The sequence below is a fragment of the Vulpes lagopus genome, chromosome 18, assembly GCF_018345385.1.
Source record: "Vulpes lagopus strain Blue_001 chromosome 18, ASM1834538v1, whole genome shotgun sequence".
NCBI lineage: Eukaryota > Metazoa > Chordata > Mammalia > Carnivora > Canidae > Vulpes > Vulpes lagopus.
The window spans coordinates 27008850-27027389 of NC_054841.1; the positions used below are offsets into that span (position 1 = coordinate 27008850).

Below are 18540 nucleotides of genomic sequence, written 5' to 3' on the forward strand. Positions count from 1 at the left end.
TAGGAGGCTCAGGCAGGTGTCTAAAGTCAAGGCGGACACCTATTACTTATGGCACCAACGCTGATACTTACGCCACTTATGCTGTTGCCTGCTGTCTCAGCTTCAAATCCAGTGGTCTACACCCGCTTTGTAATGGTGAGGCCAGCACCCTGCACACGCAGTCCTCTTTTGCAGGCGCTTCATTAATTAGGCTCTGCCGATAGGGGGTGGCAGAGGGACACTGCAAGGCTAGAAGAAGAAAGGCTCAAACCGTCTGACTTGCTTGCGAAGGGCCTCCTGTTTCGGGTCGCCATGGGCACCGCCCTAGCCTTGCTCTTCACCTTGCTCTTCACCCGGCATTGGCAGGTTGTTTCCTTGCCAGCAGCTGGCCCCAGCCTGCGATATTCCAGTATCTACAGAGCCAGCCTCAGTGTACCTCCCGGAGGCACGCTCTGGAGGAGCAAGAGCCCTTTTCTCTGAGGTCTGGGTTTCAGCTCCACAGGCTCCCCTTCAAGCTCCTAAATTTCAGTACTTTCAATCTCTTTTCTTGTGACCCCAGCTCTAGGAGCGGTGGCCGATTCCTGTAGTTGCTATCTCTGTGGTAGTTTTGTGTTGTCATTTTTTTCAATTCTTAAATCCCTAGTTAGCAATGCTTTATATTAAATTTAATCTTAAATTAGTTAATATTAGCATTAATATTGCATTTATTTTTAAAAATATTTTATCTATTTATTCATGACAGATACACAGAAAGAGGCAGAGACATAGGCAGAAGGAGAAGTAGGCTCCCAGCAGGGAGCCTGATGTGGGACTCAATCTCGGAACCCTGGGATCATGAGCTGAGCCAAAGGCATTCAACCACTGAGCCACTCAGGTGCCCCTAATACTGCGTTTAAGTATTAAATTCCCTCTGTAAAGACGAGTGATAGGGCTCTGACTGATGTAGTATGCACTTACATGAAAGCCTAGGGTAAAGAGGCTGAATCCAAGCTGGGAGAGGCAGGGATCTCTGAAGGATTACACTGGACACGGACAGAGGGATTGGGGACAGTGCGGGGGGCGGGGGAGGATTTTGGTTAGGGAAATATCAGGAAGATGGTTCAGGACGACTCTTAGGTGCGGAGTTGTGGTAGGGAAGTTAATATGGTTTGGGGTGGTCTGGAGAAAGGATGAAATTTAAGGCCAGATGAACCTGCATGCGAGGATTAGGCAGGGTAATGGGCCACATTGGGGTTAGTGGTAGTCGTTAGGTTGTGATCAGCTTAAGGTTAAACCTGGGTAGACCCAGGTAGAGTGGGGTTGGAAGTTGGAGTTAGGACTGAGTCTGACTTTGGACTCAATTTAAGTTAGGGGGTGAGTGATCAGAACCGAGGATTGGTTTGTACTTGGGTTGGTACTTGTCTTGTTTGGCCTTATCTTAAGTGGATTCATGTAATGGGGGTTGATCTGGGTCTATTGAAATGGAACTCAATTACTTCCTCAGAATGAAAAGTATCTTGTGGTCTTTTCCCACGATTTCCATAATTACTTGAGTGGAAATTTCAAAGACATGGACTAGTTCAAACATAAGCATTCGGAGGCTGGGTAGAAGAAGAAACATTGCTGGTATGTTCAAAGGAGTCTCCTCTTGAAGCTTGAGCATTTCCAGAACACCTTGAGAAAAGTTTCTCACAGCTTTCCACTGTGAGGCTGTGGTTTAGCCTCAACCTAACTATCCTCCTACCCTCTCCTTTCCTTTCCCTTCTTTCCTATGATCTCCTCAACTCTCTCTGTTTATGGGAAATGATCACTGCCCAATGTTTTTTTGGTTTTTTTTTTTTTAATTTGAGAGAGAGAGTATGTGCATGCCAGGGTGGCAGGGCAGGGCAGATGGAGAGGGAGAGAGAGAATCTTAAGCAGACTCCCTGCTGAGCATGGAGCCCCATGCAGGGCTTGATCTCATAACCCTATAATCACAACCTGAACCAAAATCAAGAATTAGATGCTCAACCGATTGTACCACCCAAGTGCCCACCCCCCATAGTTATTTTTTAATGCCTATCAGTACTGTCATACTCTGTAGTTTGTTTTGTGAAGAAGATGAAGGCAGATTTAGCATTTGATTATGTTTTTCTCTTATCTCTCATTTCTGTCCTTCCACTCACAGGAAGAATGGAAAACTGCAAAGACATATACTGTCGGACAGATATCATTTCTAATCTATGCTCTATGTTTTATCAGATGGGTGGCTTAGGAATGTTATATCACCTCTTCAAACATTCTCATCCTCATCCATGAGGTGGAAAATATTATTATCTAAACTCACAGTATTGTCATAACTGTTCAGATCTAGACCACAGTATTTAGTACAGAAACTGACACATGGTTGATTCACGGTAAATATTAACTGCCATTATCTTTGCCTCATGTCCTTTCCTCCCTTTCTCCATTTGTACTTCCCCTTCAGTTTATCTTCTCATCTTTTCTTTCATCATCATTGGTTTTCCCCCAACTTATTCCCCTTCTTTCTTGTTAATCCATGATGCCTGGTATTGGATCAGATATGTAGTAAGTACTACTGACAGAGAGAGGATACTACTCTCAGGAGGATAAAGACAAATGTTTAAGGAAGGACTCCTTATTTCTTATAATTATGTATTAGTTTTCTTATTGTTTGCTTGTTTCATTTGCTCATTCAAATTTGTCTCATGCAAAATGCCATCTGCCTCTAATTTGTCTTTGTTTCCTTCTGGGAAGGAAGGCCCACCTTGACATGGGTGCCTCTGGCAAATCTCCCACACGTACACAGAGTGCCCGGCTGAGATATGTGATACATGTTATCCTTCTGCCTGGCTGACCCCAGGTATGTCTCATTCCTTTTAGTCCATTGAACACAACCCTAGCCCATTTAAAAAACTAATAAAGGCAGGGAATTGCCCTGCTGCAGTGATCTCTGTTCAGTTCTCTGCAGCACAGTCCTCCATTCTCTCAGGACATGTCAGTCATGAAGCCCTATTTAATGACAATCTCCTTCCTTCTGATCCTGGTTTGTAAGACTCAAGGTAACTCAGGCCTCTCTCAAAAGTTCTGGCGTCTTGTATTTGGTATTGTTATCTTGGTGACCTCTGAGATGACTCTCATTCACATATCACAGGCACTACCTAAAGCCTTTCTGGTATAAGAAAGGTTGTGAATGTTATTCTCACGGTCCCTCTCATGTCAAGACCTCCCCTGGTCTACTCTGCCAAAATAAATTTAAGAGGCTGTTGCTCCTGTTGGGACAGTGGAGTATTGAAGCATGAAGGATTTTAGGTGGTGCTGTCAGTGGGAGGGGAGCTTGATGCATTCATTAGGTGTGAGAGATTGGATCCAAGTTGGGGAGAGTGAGTTGGGGGGATGGCATATGACCTTAGAGAGAGAGTAATATTAGAAAAATGAGTGGGCATGAGGAGGGGGTGAGTGATTCTGTTTATAGGATTGGGCCAGACTGATGTTCTGGTGTAGTCTGGAGAGGGAATGGTATTTTTGTTGAATGGAGCTGGAGGTGGAAGTGGGTAGAACTAAGGGTTAGGGTGAAGCTGGTGGATGGGCTATGTTTTGGATTGATGCTATGAATTGGGGATGAGTGGCTTGGCTATTCATGTTTGTGTTAAATTTTATAAAGCCTTAGGTGGTTAGAAAACAGATAAAGCTGTGAGCTGGAGTTAGGTATTTGGTTTAAGTAGGTGTGTTATCAAGCCAGGTATATGTGGGGTTTATTTGGGTAGAGGTTGGCTTACTTAGCCTGAATTTGAGGGTAATTACGCTTGAGAAAGTCTCTCTCATTCATCATAGCAGAGCTATACCTGTTGAAATGGGGGAGAATGAATGCTGTGTGAAAAATATCTGGTATTATTTTCAAACTCTTAAAAAAAGTTTCTTGAGTGTGACTTTCAGGGGCACCAGAAAGCAATAAATATAACTGTAAGTAGTGAGGAAAGATGAAATCGGGAGGCTGGAATATCCTCAAGAGTCTCTCCTCAAACCTTGGCAAGTGCAGAGAGACATGGGAGTAGTTTCATCCCAGTCCAGAACCAAGGTTGTTTCTCCTTTCTTGGGATGAGGTTCAGTTATGTTTTCTCCTCCTTCCCTTTCTCCTCCTTCTCCTATTCCTCCTTCCCCTTCCCATCTTCTTCCTACTTCACTTTCTCCTACCCCTTATTTCTCACCCTGTTTCATCCTCTTTACTTGAGAGACACTTGTTCTCATGTTCATTAAAGTTCAATTTCCACACTGGCACAGTATGAGAAATCATAGGTAGTTTTGCAAATAACAGCAAGAAAGGAAGACAGCCTTCTATGCTTCAAAAGTTGTACATAGTGTTGCTTCCTTAATAACCATTTAATACTTTCCACCTGGCAGAATTAATGGGCAGGAACTGTTCGGAACAACCTTTTCTAGGATAATCAAAGTCATTTTTTTCCTTTCATCATCCCAAACATATACTTAGGAAATTCAATTGTTTGAATGACGACTCTCTCTTCTAAATCTATTTTCCTGGTGTTGAGGTGAGTGCTTTGCATAGAGTAGGTTTTAGTAAACATTTATTGAGTGAATGCATATATAAATAACTTACGCCTAAAAAATATGGGTAGAAAGAACCTCAGAAGTTAGGTGGGAAAGGATCATGTTTGAGATACACAGGTGGCAGAGAAATCATGTATTACATTACTTTTGGCTTTGGATAGGATTGTCAGAAAGAGATTGCTAGAACTCATACAGCAATTCAGCAGCGTGGCAGGATACAAAATCAATGCACAGAAATCAGCAGCATTTCTACACTAACAATGAGACTGAAGAAAGAGAAATTAAGGAGTCAATCCCATTTACAATTGCACCCAAAAGCATAAGATACCTAGGAATAAACCTAACCAAAGAGGTAAAGGATCTATACCCTAAAAACTACAGCACACTTCTGAAAGAAATTGAGGAATACACAAAGAGATGGAAAAACATTTCATGCTCATGGATTGGAAGAATAAATATTGTGAAAATGTCTATGCTACCCAGGGCAATTTACACTTTCAATGCAATCCCTATCAAAATACCATGGAGTTTCTTTACATAGTTGGAACAAATAATCTTTTTTTTTAAATTAATTTTTATTGGTGTTCAATTTACCAACATACAGAGAAACACCCAGTGCTCATCCCGTCAAGTGTCCGCCTCAGTGCCCGTCACCCATTCCCCTCCACCCCCCGCCCTTCTCCCCTTCCACCACCCCTAGTTTGGAACAAATAATCTTAAGATTTGTATGGAATCAGAAAAGACCCTGAACAGCCAAGGGAATACTGAAAAAGAAAACCAATGCCAGGGGCATCACAGTGCCAGATTTTAAGCTGTATTACAAAGCTGTGATCATCAAAACAGTGTGATCATCAAAACAGTTTTACTGGCACAAAAACAGACACATAGATCAATGGAACAGAATAGAGAATATTCTCTATTGAGTAATAGACCCTCAGTAATGGACCCTCAACTCTATGGTCAACTAATATTCAACAAAGCAGAGAAGACTATCTACTGGAAAAAAGACAGTCTCTTCAATAAATGGTATGGGAAAATTGGATAGCCACATGCAGAAGAATGAAACCAGACCATCTCTTACACCATACACAAAGATAAAATCAAAATGGTTGAAATATCTAAATGTGAGACAAGAATCCATTAAAATACTAGAGGAGAACACAGGCAACACCCTTTTTGAACTTGGCCATAGTAACTTCTTGCAAGATACATCTATGAAGGCAAGGGAAACAAAAGCAAAAATGAACTACTAGGACTTACTCAAGAAAAAGCTTCTGCACAGCAAAAGAAATAGTCAACAAAACTAAAACACAACCTACAAAATGGGAGAAGATATTTGCAAATGACATGTCAGATAAAGGACTAGTATCCAAGATCTCTAAAGAACTTATCAAACTCAACACCCAAGAAACAAAAAATCCAATCATGAAATGGGCAAAAGACATGAACAGAAATTTCTCCAAAGAAGACATACACAAGGCTGACAAGCACATAAGAAAATGCTCTGCACCATTTGCCATCCGGGAAATACAAATCAAAACCACAATGAGATACCACCTCACACCAGTGAGAATGGGGAAAATTAACAAGACAGGAAACAACAAATGTTGGACAGGATGTGAAAAAAGGGGAACCCTCTTGCACTGTTGGTGGGAATGTGAACTGGTACAGCCCTCGGAAAACTGTGTGGAGGTTCCTAAGAAGTTAAAAATAGAACTGCCCTACAACCCAGCAATTGCACTACTGGGGATTTACCCCAAAGAAACAGATGGATTGAAACATGGGGACACCTGTACCCTAATGTTCATAGTAGCAATGTCCACAAAAGCCAAACTGTGGAACGAGCCATGATGTCCTTGGACAAATGAATGGATAAAAAAGATGTGATCTATCTATCTATCTATCTATACAATGGAATATTACTCAGCTATCAGAAAAGACAAATACCCACTATTTGCTTCAACATGGATGGAACTGGAGGGCACTATGCTCAGTGAAATAAGTCAATCAGAGAAGGACAATCATCATGTGGTTTTACTCATACGTGGAATATAAGAAATAGTGAAAGGGATTATAAGGGAAAGGAGGGGAACTGAGTGGGAAAAATTAGAGAGGGAGACAAAGCATAAGAGACTCCTAACTCTGGGAAACAAACAAAGGGTTGCAGAAGGGGAGGTGAGTAGAGTGGTGGGGTAACTGGGTGACAGGCACTGAGGAGGGCACTTGATGGGATGAGTACTGGGTGTTATACTGTATGTTGGAAAGTTGGATTTAAATTTTAAAAATGTAGGGACACCTGGGTGGCACAGCCGTTGAGCGTCTGCCTTTGGTTCAGGGTGTGATCCCGGGGTCCTGGGATCGAGTCCCGCATCGGGCTCCCTGTGGGGAGTCTGCTTCTCCCTCTGCTTGTGTCTCTGCCTCTCTCTCTCTCTCTCTGTGTCTCTCATGAATGAATGAATGAATGAATGAATGAATGAATAAATAAATAAATCTTAAAAAAGTTTTTTTAAATGTAAAAAAAATCAATAAAGCAAAAAAAGAGGAATTGTCAGAAAGAGTCTAGAGCATATGTTTTGCTTTGGATTTATGACATTTTAATTTGTTCTTAATGCAAGTCCAAAGTGGGAAATGCTCTGGGCAATGTCTAGAGGTCAATGTGAGAAGGTCAGGCAGGGTTTAACTCTCACTTTAGGCAGGAACCCATGCATATTTTCTGGGACACCTGTGCAAAGCACCCTTGCTCTGGCTTATTCTCAGACCTATCAAATCAGAATCTCTAGAGACTTGATGTGATTATACCTAACAACTCTCCAGGTTATTGTAAAGTATTACACATTAACCTTCTTCTTCACAAACACAATTGAGATTTTCTGATCTGGTGCAACCTCTCTCATCTCATTTCTCACATTGGGAGACTGGGTAGGAGCACAGACGGTGCTGATATTTAAAAGCAGGTCTCAAAATATGGAAAGAGCCCAAATGTCCATCGACAGATGAATGGATAAAGAAGACGTGGTATATACATACAATGGGCTACTACTCAGCCATCAAAAAGAATGAAAATGTTGCCATTTGCAACAACATGAATGGAACTAGAGGGTATTATGCTAAGCAAAATAAGTCAATCAGAGAAAGACAAATACTAGATGGTTTCACGCATGTGAAATTTAAGAAACAAAAACAGATGAACATAAGGGAAGGGAAAGAAAAATAAGATGAGGGAGGCCAACCACAAGAGACTTAATTCTAGGAAACAAACTGAGGGTTGCTGGAGGGGAGGTGGGTAGGGTAATTGGGTGATAGGCATTAAGTATGGCACTTGAAGTAATGAGCATCAAGGTGTTATATGCAACTGATGAATCACTAAATTCTACCCCTGAAATGAATAATGTACTGTATGTTAAATTGAATTTATTTATTTATTTATTTTTAAAAAGATTTCATTTATTTATTCATGAGAAACACACAGAAAGAGAGAGAGAGAGAGACAGAGACAGAGACACAGGCAGAGGGAGAAGCAGGCTCCATGCGGGGAGTCCAATGTGGGACTTGATCCCAGGTCTCTAGGATCACACCCTGGGCTGAAGGTGGCGCTAAACTGCTGAGCCACGGGGGCTGCCCTGTTAAATTGAATTTAAATAAAAATTTTTTTAAAAGAATTTAAAACAAACAAACAAATAAATAAATCTGGTCTCTGACTTCAATTTGGAGACAGAGGGATGATCAAAGGAGGTCTTAACATGATGTGGGTGTTAATTTGTAGTGATCCGGAGCAATATAGGGTTAGAACAGATGCAGGATTGAGAAACTAGAAATATCTAGGACAAAACCTTTGTATGTTTATTTAGCACAGTAAGCAGAATCCTCCTGGGCCTGCCTTGGCCTGCTTTCCATGTGGAGAGAGTGATGGAAAAATCAACTTGCCTGATTCTCATTCCTGGTGTCTATGTTCCTATTCATCCTCTGGTGACTACAAAGAGGAGACCTTGGGTATCCTGGCTTCCATCCACTGTATTTGGAAGAAAATGAAAGTCCACCAATTCAAATGCTAGCCAGAAGAGTGTGGGTATCCCTCTAGCAAGGCCTCCTGTAGACCTGCTCCTTTTTAAAATAGGATGGTGCCAAAAGAGGGAGAGGTTCCATGATGAGGGTTCCATGATGCTGATGAAACGCAGCAGTACCATGATGTTGGAATATGGGTGAAGGGGTACCATTTTTTACCTTCTTGCTCTGGTTAGCCAGCAGCCTGGGTGATGTAGCAGCAATTGAGTGCCTTCTCTGGGCTGGAGTACCAATTTCTGGGGCAGTTCATATATACACCAGCACCCAAATGCTGTGGGATGTCTATCACTAAGGCATTTTCTTTTCTATTTTCTTTCCCCTCACATTCTCTGACTTCATCTAAACTTGGGACATTTTACTTTATTTTGTCAAAAAATTATCAAGTTGTCCTTTCTTTCCATGCAGGAAATAATGTCAGATTCGCTTGTCCAATTTTTATTAATGTGCCTGGGCATTGGAGACCTCTTCATGCTTAGCACTGAGTACAAGGCCTGTTACAGAATGACTGCTAATGAATGGGTGTGAAAAGAGGGGACGGGTGGATGGTTGAAGGTCCTGGAGTGCTCAGCTATGGATTTTGGACTCTATTGATAGCTGAAGAAGTCCTTATGCCTGAAGACATCATGCAGGAGGATGTCACTCCATCCTAGAAATCCTATAGAGAGTGGCAAGGAAAGCACATGGGCTTAATATCATATAGAGAAGAAACTGAATCCTATGTTGGTCAAGTACAAGCTATGGAAATGTGGACAGGATAAGGAGCCTCAGTGTCTTCATCTAAAGAATGGGGGGAGAACAGTAGGCTTTTATAGAGGTTCAATGAGGTATCATTTGTAAAATGCCTGACATATAGCTGATGTTGGACATACAGCAGTGATCGTTAGTATTATTTTCTTTCTAATGGCTCCTTTGTCTTTGAAAGTTCCAATAGGTAACTAATACCATTGATGATTAATATTTATAAAAGGCTGACAAGTGTCAGGAAATTTGCCACCAGGTTATTTTCAGCTAAAGAACCTATATACACATCACATATCTGGATGACTGATACATAACTATCAATACTCCCACATGGGCTGTAGCCATTTGTGAAAAGTATGTGGTAGAGATTCGTACAGTGAGTACATTTGCATATCCTCAATTTATGTGCATATGGACATGTGCATATGTGCCTGTATGAGCATGCCAGTGCGCTGCATAGGTACATATAGTATCTGTTTCTGTGGGGCCAATGTAAAAATATGAGTGGTATGTGTTTGCTCAGATGTTTCAAAGGCATATTAGGGGCTCAAATATGTGTGTCCTGCCTTAGAGCGGAGCCTGGCTGTCTCTGATAGAGCTCGTGTGAGGCCACACATCTGTATGGGCACTTGAAAACATGTCCAATATGTGCTCACGGGGGCCGCCCTTGAGAAGCCGTGGACCCTCAGGAAAAAACTTTCTTATCGACAACACTGCCTAATATTTCATTACTTCTTATTATGCACCAGATACTCTTCTGAGCATCCTATATATGCTAATCTAACCATCACAAATGGTAAGAAGCAGGCTCTATTATGATTCCCATTGTGAAAATGATGCAGTGGTGGGCCAGAGAATGGAAGTAACTGGCTTAAGGGTGAGGAGCTATGATGATGGAGGCCAGATTTGAACTGAGGTGGTTTTGACTCCAGATCCTGCTAATCTTCTCAGGGCTTGTTCTCTTTAAATCATGCTTCCCACTCCTATTATCACTGCTACAAGGAAACTAAATATGGCTATGTTTTCCTCAGGTGACCTGTTCAGATCCCAGTATGGCAAGAGCCAAGAGCCTTGGATTCCATGCCAGCTTGACCATGGCATGTGCAGAAACACCTGCAGAAAAAATGAAATTCAATACTTAACCTGCCCTAACAATCAAAAGTGCTGCCTGAAACTTTCTGTGAAAATAGCTCGTTCTAACAATATGAAGGATTACGACCCCAACTCCAACTTGTCAGTTACAAACACTTCAATCTACTCAAGAATTTAAATACCACCAACCTTACCTCCTCCTGAGTGATTCTTCCCTCATTCTGGAACACCTTACCTTCTCCATAAAAATGCATTTCTTCTCATGTGCGTGTTTTTTCATCTTTGAGCAGTCATCATCGGACAGGGGAAGGTTAGGCTGGAGCTGGGGAGCAACAGAGTATAGGAAAGGACCTTGCTAAGAAAGCAAACAGGATGCCAAAATAGCTCTATAAGTATTGAAGGTGCCAAGGATGGGAAGAGATCACATTTCTGCTCTGCTTTGGTACCACCAAGAGTGTTGTGATTCATTTTGGAAGTTGCAGAAGGATAGGTGACAACTGGATTGAGTCTGGATGATCTAGTAAATATGTATGGGAGATTCCTGAGTCCTATGAGTAAGCATTATAGGATCAGGACAAGGACAAGAGGGTTGCCTCTAAAATCTAGAGAAACATCCTTGTCTATTGGCATGATATGGTGTCCTCAGTAAAAGCCAGAGCCATACAGATGGATGAATATAGAATTGAGTGTAGGAATCTGTTGGACAAATTAGGGCACCATTTTCTAAGAGGTAGAGCTGTTGGAACGTGAACTAAACAGGCTTGTCCCTGAGGATTCTCCCGGTTTTGAGTCTGGAGGACCATTTCTGGGAGTGAGAAAGAAGTGGTTGTGGTTATGGTGTTAAAGGGGGACACTGGACACTAGAGTTGATAACCTTTAAGATTCTTTCATTCCTGAGAATTTAGGGAAATTGTTTTTCTAATAGTTCTCACAACTAATAGTTGACATGCTATGGAATTTTCATTGTATTATGTATACTCCACTTCCATGGCTATTGTTTCATCTCTCCCCATCTTTGGATCCAAACTTCTAGAACCAGTGTTCCCAGCTAAGTCCTCTAAGTTCCAGATTCCTAATCTCACTGCAACTAAGAGAAATCTGAATTTTGAGCACATTACTTCACTGAAATGGCCCTCCTTTTGCTCACCAATGCTTTCTTTGTTGAAAAGCTTGACCATTCTTTGGGTTTTGTCATTTACCACTTTGCCTCTAGCCACCATTTCAACATTGTTTTCCTTTCTTGAAGTCTTTGTCATGTTTGCCTTCGTTTCTCTCTTGAGTGTCCCCCTTAGTCATTTTTGGGGGTTTCTTCTGCTGCCATCTGCCGTATAATATTTTTTGTCATCTTCCCTATTTTTTCTCTCTTTTCCACCATAGACATTTTATCTGCTTTTCCCATTATCAGACAAATGACAATTTCAGCCCAAACCAATGTATCAAAGGCCATGCACTCACTAAATGACCACTTTATAGAGTTGGATTGTAATTTTTACGGGACTTAGAAGTCTGGTGAGAAAATTTAATGATGTTTATATCTTTGAGATTCACTGACACTCAGACATATTTGTCAGATAGCAGATAGAGGTTTGGCAGAAGCCAGGTTTCAAGAAGGCACATGGAAATTTTCTGTCCTAAGTAGCAATGATTAGACACAATTTTTAATATTTGGTCCCAGGTTCAGCACAGTTGAAATGTAATACTTCAGACTTTCTTCTTTAGCAGTTTTTGTAGAGGGAAAATGATTGTGGAATTCTAGACTTAAAGCACAGATTCCCATTTCCTTGGTTTTTGCATGTCTTAGAGAAAGAAGCATAAATGTGGAGTCAAAAGGTTGTCCCCTATTCCCCATCACTGCTCAGAAGCTATATGATCTTGGGCAAGTTGTATTTACATGTTCAACCCAGACAATATCTCTGAGGCCCAGACTCACATACTGATTTGTGTATTTGCTAGGTTCTCTTGGGTTACTCAGCCATCTCAGGTTCAAGTGACTTAAACTGAATTCCAACTCTATTTGCCTGGCTTTTCCCTGTCTTTCCTTTTGAGTAATCAGCACCTACAATCCATCCTATTGCTCAATTCAGAAACTTGGGTTCATTCTGAATCCCCCGATTCATGTCAGTTCATGTCCAAACCATTAAGATGTGCTTTTAGTTACAACTCGATTCATCTCCATTTAATGATGAAATCAGCCTTTGCATAGCCAAAAAGAGAGGGCTCACTATTCGTAAAGTGAAAAACCGCAACTAATTAGGAAACCCTTAATATCTCTTTTCCTTGAATGTACATTTTTACTCTTTTAGGGATCTTCAATTCCATTCACCTTTTCTTTTCTCAACAAGTAATGTGATTTCCTTTGTTCAAACGTGTATTTGTCTGCATTTTGATTGCTAATAGTACTCTTATCAGATACTGTCTTTGATGTTTGCTATTTTGAAAGGTTCACATCATTCTCCCCAGAAGATCACCAGTTTCTCTCAACGTTCCTTCTCCAGTTTCGCTTTCTCCACAGCTCAACAACACAAATCTTACAGGGATTTTTAGGTATGTTAAGTTACAAAAGAAACCCTGTAATTTTGATGTGTTAAGCATGGGGGTGGTGTGATTCCCGGCCCCTGCCTGGTGGGCATTCTACCTCTTCCTTCCTGAGAAACAATTCTAATAAATGACAGGCATTTATTTTAAACTTTTGAGTCTGGTCATTCTTGTGCAACAAGTTGGCATAGTTTGTAAGATCCAAGGAAGGGTGGAGGTGGAGTGCAGGATGTGGACTGAATTCACACACAGTCTTAACTTTCCAATCCTCCTCTGTATCTCCATTCCATGGCTCCACGCCTGAGCTCAGAAAAGCTTTGTATTTCAGGTAGGGACTATTAACTGAGTTCATCCGTGTATTTTGCCTGTCTGTTAACACTCACTGCCTATACCCCAGAAAACTCAGGCCTACTGTTTTTTAGGTAAGACTCTACTCTGTGGGGTTATTAGTCAAATGGTCAAAAAGAAAGCCTGATCTCTGTTTAGCTTATTTTAAATGACAATGTCACTTAGTATACTGTGGAATTGGTGGCCAGAGATTATCTCAAACTAGTATTATTTCACTGCTTTATTCTTAGGGCAGGATGTTCCAAAATATCTAAGAGAGATCACTCAGGGTGTGATCCCAGCGTTCTAAGATTGAGTCTCACATCCGGCTTTCTGCATGGAGCCTGCTTCTCCCTTTGCCTATGTCTCTGCCTCTCTCTCCGTGTGTCTCTCATGAATAAATAAAATCTTAAAAAAAGAAACCAAACTTTTTCAGCAGATTTACTCCATTTTATGGAAATTAATTCTCCTGCTGTCCAAAATATAACAGATTTTAAAAGAGAACTTCTAGTCAGAGTATGTTTAGGATTACAAAGGGCAAAAGGGTAGATGAAGTGACTGTTATGTAAACAATAAAAATGAATCTAGAAGGAGGCACTGAGTACATGTTAACATTAAAGTCATATAATGAACAACTCTGCGCTAACATGTAAGGTAATCTGTATCTTAGAGATCAAAGAATTTATTCCTTTCAAAGACAAAACAAAACAAAACAAAACACCATCACCAAGCAAAAGCATTTTGGAGTATTACGTATGCATTGTAAGTCATTTGAAAAAAAGCTGTGTTCAGAAAGGCACCACTCTATCAAAAATTGTTAAGAAAAATGATCCAAAATTAAGAAATAAGTGTAAGAGATTACTGGATGTCTTTTCAGAGGACTGCTGGACATGATCTAATAGATCCTCCTGGGATTTTAAGTCTACTAAGGGTATGTACAAATAAATAATTTTCTACCAACAAAGTCTATTTAGAAATTGTGTGTGGATAGAGGTTATCCATAGAAAACTGATATAATTGCAAAAATTCTTTTTTTAGAGTCATACAAACTATTCCCATGCAAAATAATGCAAAGATACAGATGCAGTTGATGCATCTGGATGCCCTTGTTTTCTGTGTGGTGGGAAAGAGCCTTGAACATTATAGTTTATTGCCCTTCAGGATACTAAACAGTTTTACATCTATTTGCAAATTTACTTCAGAGTTCATTTGGCTGATTATAATTCATCACTGTTTCCCTTAACCAGTCTTAACATCTTACTGGTTTCTTCATTCTTTATGAGTTGAACAAAATCATTAAAATTTTTTCATTTTATATCTACATGTAACATGTTTTTAACTTTAAGAACTTGATACTATGCTTTATGTTTCATCACAATAAAGACACGTATAATGAAAATATGAAATGTGTGGAATTTGTATTTGTGGTTTGATAATCTTTTGCAAGAAAAGCTGAATAATACTGACTGTCTTAGTATGAAACAAAATTATATAAATTAAACTGTTTTTAGACTTATTATACATTTTTTCTAGTAAGTTATAAAAGCATCTGGACAATTTTAATTTTGGCCTAATACAACCAAGCTATAGATCAATAACTGACAATATGGTTGGGCCTCAGATCAGGATCTCCTCACTGGATAGGACTACTGTATTGTCAATTTGTCAGTCTTTTATTTATTTAAAATGTCAGTAGCATTTTCTGTGTTTTTCTAAAAAGATCTTTCTTAAAACAAGGCCAGAAAGATATTAACCTATATTTCCTGAATATTTTAGTTTGTTTTGTTGTCATTTTTTTATAATTATTATTTCTAAGTAGGCTGCATGTCTAGCATGGAGTCCAATGTGGGGCTTGAACACATGACCTTGAGATCAAGGCCTGAGCTGAGATCAAGAGTTGGATGCTTAACCAACCAAACCACCCAAGTACCCCTTAATTTGTCTTTTTTATCTTTGAAGCTCCAACTATTCCCAAAGGATCTGGAATGTAGTTGGTATTCAGTATGTATTTGTGGATAAGTGAAAGAAACTAACAATTTTCAGCCTTGCTTTCTTTGCTTATAAAGTTTTTAAAATTTACTTTTTATATTAAATTTTTAATATGGAGTAGATTTCTTTTATGTTTATGAGAGGCAGGGATATAATTGCACTTTCCTGATAAGTACCACCAAATTTATAGCTGTACTAATTGGCTAGTCTCTTTTCTTCACTGATTTTCTATTAATGTTCATCATATATCAAAATTCCCTATATACACGGTCTATTTCTGGGCTCTGTATTTGGTGCCATCGGTCACTATATTTATCCTTGCATCAATATTTTCTATCTTAACAATTATAGTCACATAAATAGTTCTAATATATGGTAGGTTAAGTCACCATTGTGTTTATTTTCCTTTAGAAGTTTCTTAGCTATCTTGACCTTTATCCTCTACACAGTTTTTTTTTTTTTTCAATTTTATTAAAAATATGTTGGGATTTTGGCTGGCATTACATCAAACCAATTTGGGAACAAGTTATATCTTTACAAAACTGTGTCATCAAAAGGAATGAAATCTAGCTATTTACAATGACATTTACAATGAACTAGAGGATATTATGTGAAGTGAAATAAGTCAGTCAGAGAAAGGTAAACATGATTTCATTCATATGTGAAATCTAAGGAAAAAAACAAATGACTATAGGGGAAAAGAAGGAAAAAATAAAATAAGGTGAAAACAGAAACAAACCTTAAGAGACTCTTAACTCTAGGAAACAAACTGAGGGTTGCAGGAGGGGAGGTGGATAGGGGGTGGGGTAACTGAGAGATGGGCATTAAGGAGGGCTCAAGAAGTAATGAGCACTGGGTTTTGTATGCAACTGATGAATCATTAAATTCTACCTCTGAAACTAATAATACACTATATATTAATTAAATTGAATTAAAATAAAAACATTTTAAAAGACAAAACAGAAAACCAATTACGTCTTAATATTCATAAGGGGGACGCCTGGGTAGATCGGCGGTTGAGTGTCTGCCTTTGGCTCAGGACGTGATCCTGGAATTTTGGGATCCAGTTCTACATTAGGCTCCCTGCGGGGGGTGGGGGTAGGGGGTGGAGCTGCTTCTCCCTCTGCCTATGTCTCTGCCTCCCTCTGTCTCTCTCATGAATAAATAAATACATTAAAAAAATATTCATGATGAGGGACGATTTGTTCATTTAAGATCTTTCAATGCCTCCTAGTGGAACCACATCTGAAGACACGGCTTCCACGTGTGCTGAGGTTAATTAAGAAAAGAATATGATGGGACTTAATGGTTACACTTAGAAGAAACTTATTTCTCTTTTCATACCACTGATTAGACTTGCATTGCCAAGAAAACCGTAAGACTTTACTGAGAATTCTTTGACTTCCTGAGAATTAGAACAACTCATGGCCACCATCTTTGAGCAGAAGGCAGGCTTTAAAGGCTGCATCACCTCACAAGGAGGTATGCTGTCTGACTTCAGATTTGGCCAGGAAGAACAATAGAAGAGGTGAAAACTTCTAAAGTGAAATCAGCATCCATAGAAAACAATGACGACAAAGATTTTTTTCCCAGAAAATTTGTGCCTCATAAATTAAATGTCCCTAGTTTTACATTGGTGGCACCTGCCATACCTGAGCTATCTGGATTCAATTTGGATTGCCTTGAACCAGTGACTTCTGTGGGCCTTCTCTTCGTCTCTTTTTTGAATGGAAGTCATTGTCTTGTCTTTGTTTCATCATTTTTTGTCTAGTGTGTGTATCAGGGGAAGGAGCAGAGAACCTGTCTTTTTGGTTTATAGGTCACAATTAAGAGGCAATAATTGTGAAAACCGATTACCTGGAGATCCTGGATATTTGAGCTGGAGACAGTGGCTAGAGAAGACTCTGGCTTGTCCTCTCAGGAGAGGAGGAATGCCCTGCATATAGGAGTAAAAGTGAAATAAAAATTTGGTAGGCTGGCAAAAAGTGTCTAGGTATTCTTAAATTCTATTTCTTATTCCTGTGTTCACAGGAAGACTACACATTCTAGCCTCCTTTGCAGTTAGTTAGCCAGGGGCCATACAAATAGTTCTACCAATAGAATAGGGACAAAAATAAAATATGCTACTTTAAGGCTTTGCTCCTAAAAGTTCTGATGAGTCATCAGCTTTCCTTATTCCCCATATTGTGCAATTGAAAGCAAAGTACTTAAAGATTGCAGGGCCACGAAATGGGAAGAATCAAGATGCCTGAGTCACCACTTGGGATCACCATCCTGAGGCAACCAGGAGAGTCAGCTGACTAGGAATGGAGTATGATATGAGCAAGAAACTAACTTTATTTTCTTGAACCAGTGAGTTTTCAGGGTTGTTTGTTTTAGCAACTAGATAAATCCTTCTCCATTATCTGTTTCATTCCAGATTTCTGACATTCAATTTTTTTACATTCAATTTTTAGTAAGTGTGTTCCACTGAATGTGTTAGATCACCATAATTTGTAATTTCATGAAGGAGTTATCTGTTGGATGGGAGGATGCACATGGCTGGATGGTGGATTTTCCTGGGAAATAATAAAATTGTTTGGGGCAGCCTATGGCTTTTCTTGGTGGAAATTTTCCCCTTTGTCACATGTTATCTTTCCTTTTTTTTTTTTTTTTGGTCTTTTTTGAGAGAGAAAGTGCACATGCAAGCAGAGAAGGAGGCACAGTGGGAGAGGGAGAATCCCAAGCACCCTCTATGCTCTAATTCTCATATCCCTGATATCATGACCTGAGCTGAAATCAAGAGTCAGATACTTAACCCACTGAGCTGCCCAGGAATCCCATGTTTCCTTAACTAAATTTTCAGTATTTTCTGTAGCCTTCATAATTGCTGCAGCTAGGTTTTGGTCTCTACTGCCTGGAAAGCAGAAGGAAAACCACCAATAACTCAAAGCTATCAATGAACCAATCATAATAATAAATGTAATAATCTAATAATACATGTGAAGAAGGATCTATAAACTTAACAACTGTTAAGTTTAACAACTGGCCAATAAATATGATCATGTGTGTAACACATCTAGCTCAGCCCTGATACATACCTATTTCCTTGTATCTCAGACATGTTTTCTTGCACATTTCAACACTTGTAAAATTTGGAGGCATTGTACCATCAATGTTAAGAGCACCTTGCTAATCAGCACACATTGGAATAAGTTGTAAGTTATGTGCTTGCTTAATCACTTTGAGAAAAACAACCAACACTATGGTGTTTTAGTGTGCCTTGAAATT

At 39.7% G+C, this 18540-nt stretch overlaps 1 protein-coding gene across 1 annotated transcript; it reads left to right on the forward strand.

The window, feature by feature from the left end:
- The first annotated feature begins 2953 nt into the window (after window positions 1-2953).
- On the forward strand, window positions 2954-10597 carry DEFB116 (defensin beta 116). Its single transcript, XM_041732487.1, has 2 exons — window positions 2954-3020; window positions 10359-10597. Exons 1-2 carry the CDS (start codon window positions 2954-2956, stop codon window positions 10595-10597), a joined length of 306 nt encoding a protein of 101 aa, XP_041588421.1.
- The last annotated feature ends 7943 nt before the right edge of the window (window positions 10598-18540 follow it).